The sequence below is a fragment of the Physeter macrocephalus genome, chromosome 19 (genome assembly GCF_002837175.3).
Source record: "Physeter macrocephalus isolate SW-GA chromosome 19, ASM283717v5, whole genome shotgun sequence".
NCBI lineage: Eukaryota > Metazoa > Chordata > Mammalia > Artiodactyla > Physeteridae > Physeter > Physeter macrocephalus.
In genome coordinates, this window is record NC_041232.1 from 18,542,786 (window position 1) to 18,546,889 (window position 4,104).

At 47.3% G+C, this 4,104-nt stretch overlaps 1 protein-coding gene across 1 annotated transcript in view; it reads left to right on the plus strand.

Moving 5' to 3' along the window:
* CFAP251 (cilia and flagella associated protein 251) overlaps positions 1-2,978 on the plus strand; it is a 49,023-nt gene extending 46,045 nt beyond the window's left edge. The window contains exons 17-19 of the mRNA XM_028480707.1: positions 2,085-2,175; positions 2,386-2,529; positions 2,903-2,978. Coding sequence (XP_028336508.1) covers positions 2,085-2,175; positions 2,386-2,529; positions 2,903-2,926 — 259 coding nt within the window. The 3' untranslated portion in view covers positions 2,927-2,978. The remainder of the gene's footprint in view (positions 1-2,084; positions 2,176-2,385; positions 2,530-2,902) is intronic.
* The last annotated feature ends 1,126 nt before the right edge of the window (positions 2,979-4,104 follow it).

The following is a 4,104-nucleotide window of genomic DNA, read 5'->3' on the forward strand; positions in this document are numbered from 1 at the left end:
CTCCCTCCCCTCCCCCTTCTCCCCTGGGGAGCGTTGACTGAGCTCTTGCTATATGCTGGTTGCAGTGCTCACTGTTTCCTGGGCTTTAGCTCATTCCCAAAAGCACTGAGTATATTTCTGGGCACACACACAGTAGGTTTTCAATAAATGTACCTCCATCTTGTGCCCCAATGACCTCTTTTTTTGTGGCAAGCATTAGAACCCAACTTAGGCAGAAAGGGGAAGTTACGAGCGGGTCCTGGGGTCTCGGGTCACCGCACTGCGGGGAGAGCAGGCCAGCCCACCCTCAGCGTTTGCTCTCCGCTCGCCTCTGCTGTTGCCGTCACTCTCTCAGAGCTGGATTTCGTCACTCAGTGGGAACTCGGCCACTGACAGTGGCCAGATTTCACACCAGAGAGAGGGAGTCTCTTGCCCCAGCTCTGGTGGGACAAGCCCAGCCCTGTCCCTCTGGCTCTCGGGTCAGCTGAGCCGACGGTGGCCAGGAAGCAGGGGCCATGGTGTAGTCCTGACTGCTAGAGGGCTGTTCCCAGAGAATCCAGGGCTCTGTGAGCCTGTCCCCTGGGGCCTTCCTGGTGGTGACAGGCTCCTCCATGTCACTTGGGCCTTTACCTGGCCCTGCTTCGGAATCAAATGGCCAATAGTGGCCTCACTGCCCTCAGAGCCTGTTGGGATTGGGCCTGGGCCTGGCCTGGAGGCCACAGAGCCGGAGCCCTCTCAGCGGGACACCTGCCTCGATGGATAATATCAGAGCCAAGAGCCGGGTGAACACCGGGCCCTACTGAAGACGGTCCTCAGACCCACCTGGACCCCAGGCCCACCTGGAGAGTACACCAGCTTCATGGACCTCACGCAGCCTGCTTGGGCGGGGCTTGTGCGGGGCTGTGGCAAGAGGACCGAGGGCTGTTTTGTGGCTGACTCTTGCAGGAGAGCTGTAGGTGCGTCTCAACGCTCAGTCAACGGTGGTGGTAGTCCTGAGCCGGGCCCTGGGCCGAGTGCTTTCCATGTGTTGTCTGATGCGTCCTCGCAGCCATCCTGTGACGTAGGCACTGTTGGTATCCCCGCTGTACAGATGTGGAAACTAGCTCCAAGGGGTTCCTTGATCTGCCCAAGCAATGGAGTAATGTGCTGGGGCAGGGATTCACATCAACCCCACACCTCAACAGAGATTCATCACAGGAGAAAAATAAAGGGCTTCACGTGGAATCCTTTCTGTGCGTTCACTTTAATTTTCACAACAGTCCCCTGAGGCAGACCCTGTAATTATTTCCATTTTACAGAATAGGAAGCTGAGGCCCTGAGTGGTTAAGTCGCTTGCCCATGATCACACTGCTTGCAAGTGGCAGAGCCAGGGCTCACAGGCATGTCCCTTTGGCTCCAGCTTCTGTATACATAACCACTTCCCCACCATGATCTGCACAAAGTGTGTCTTAATAACCCTACAAAGAGGCTAATGGTCTGATTAGCAGAAATCCAGTTAGTGGATTATTAAGATGTTTTCATATTATTATTAGCATTTTGTGTGAGGCAAAGTCAGCCTCATGCAAAAAGTAGGTTTTCTTACCACTTAAAGGGCCTATTTTTGGAAAAATCTGACCCTGTGTTAGAGAGCAGAGCGTTATTTTTATCTGACTGGCGTGGGTCCCTTGCGGCCTCCAGAGTTTTTATGGAAGCAATTAGCGACGGCCATCCACCTGTGCCACGTCCCATTCTTCTGGCTGTGGTCACATGCAGATCTAAAGTTACAGGAGGGCCGCTTGGCTCGGGGGACTGTGGACTCACCACCCTCCCTCCCTCCCTCCCTCCCCCCAGAGATTGCAGACTAATTGCCAGGCGTCTGCCCTTTCATCCACGAGAGAATATCATCGTCATTAAGGCGGGTGCCCTGTACCACCGGGTTCCACACTTGAAATTGAATTTTCCATCTGCAGCTTCATTTTGGAGGGAATTTGCGTAACAAGTTTACAGAGACCCTAATCGTATCCTCGCTGCAATACCCTTCGGAGGTCCACAGCTGGGCAGCCTTGCGGTGCATTGCGTTCCTGACTGACTGCTGGCTAATAACGATGTTTCTCTTATTGTTCTAGTGCCCTGGAGGCAGCAGTTTCTCTTGGGGGCGAAGACCTGACCCCATTCTATGGTCTGGTGTCTGGTGGCAGGGAAGGAAAATTCTACAGGGTAATTGTCCTCAGAGTAAACACTTCCTGGTAACATCTAGTTAAGTCTGTAAAACAGATGTGCCCGCGGTTAACCTTCTTGCTTTTTGCCAAAGCTGTTTTCCCCACTGAGCTTAAAATGTACTTTCTAGAAAATGTCCTTGAAGTCTAAATGGCTGCTTCAGACTTAAGCCAAAAATGCATGTTGTGTTTCCACTTTATTTCCACACAGGAGCTGGAAGACTATTTTTACTATTCTCAGCTCCGTAGTCAAGGTATTGATACAACGGAGACCAGAAAGGTGTCGGAACACATCTGCCTGTCCGAGCTTCCTTTTGTCATGAGAGCAATTGGCTTTTACCCATCGGAAGAGGAGGTAGGTAGGATGAAAACAAGAACAGCCGTGGGATGTGTTATTTATAAAAACGACCTCAGGGAACAATCATTATAGGTCAAAGTAAAAATTTAACACTATTCTTACATAAATGGATCAGAAAGGAGGTCCTGGGCATAGCAGATGCACTGCTTAGAAACAGACTTGCCATAAAGATATTCCTGTAAGGCGGATTCCTTACCAGAGTTTGATGTTGGTAAGAGCGTGGGCTTTGGAACTAGACAGAAGGCCCCTAGCTGCATGAGGACCAGCCTCATCCAGTTCAAAGAGTTGATGCCCGCGCAGCACTTGGCACAGAGCAGGCTACGTAGCAAGAGCTCAGTAAATGCTCGCTGTTGCGGTCCTTTCCCTGTAGTTGCCATTCCCCTGGCCTGCGTGAATGGGCTGCTCCTGCGAGGTGGGTGCTCATCCCGGGCTGCGGACGGAGCTCAGGAGACGCAGCCGCTCCTCAGAACCTCGTAGCACGCCCCAGCTCTAAGGGGCTCCCACCAGGGACCAGAGGAAATGGTCCTCGTGGAAACTGTGGCTTAAAATGCAACTGATTGGGTTCTCTTACTTGAAATGCTAACACATGCTCATTGTAGAAAGTTTGGAAAAGATACACAAGTGGAATGAAGAAAATAATTACCTATAATGACGGAGCTCAGGAGACGCAGCCGCTCGTAGCACGCCCCAGCTCTAAGGGGCTCCCACCAGGGACCAGAGGAAATGGTCCTCGTGGAAACTGTGGCTTAAAATGCAACTGATTGGGTTCTCTTACTTGAAATGCTAACACATGCTCATTGTAGAAAGTTTGGAAAAGATACACAAGTGGAATGAAGAAAATAATTACCTATAATCCCAGTACACAGAGACAACAGTTATTGGTATCTTCCTCGATTGATTTATATATAATACATATATATATATATACACATAATTTAAAAAACCTAATGGGTACCATATTGAATATATATTTTTATCTTATATTTTCACTTGATATTATGTAATACGCATTTCCCGTTTCATTAACAATTCTCTGAAAACTTGATTTATAAAGGATATAGCTTAATTTTAAAACTTTGTCTGATTTAGAAAATAGACCTGTAAAGAAGAAAATAGAAATGACTCAGAGGTAATCATTATTAACATTTTGGCGGACTTCCTTCTATTGTTTAATATTTAGACATAGATAAACAAAGAATTGTCATTATATGGTGTATATAGGTATATATATCAACACTTTACAGAGTACATGTGTATGTATATGTATACGTGTATCGCAACATTCTCAGTAACTGTTGTTTTGTGAGCATGTGGTGAAAATTCCTCGATAATATGCTTTTTACCCCTGGCTTTATAAAGATATAATTGACATATAACATTGTATGCATTTAAGATATTCAATATAGTGATTTTATATATGTATATATTAAAAAATTATTACCACGGTCTGGTTAGTTAACACATCCATCCCCTTGCATAGTTACAATTGTTTGTGTGTGACAAGAACTTTAAAAATCTACTCTGTTAGCAACTTTCAAATATACGGTACTGTTTTGTTAACTAGCGTCCCCA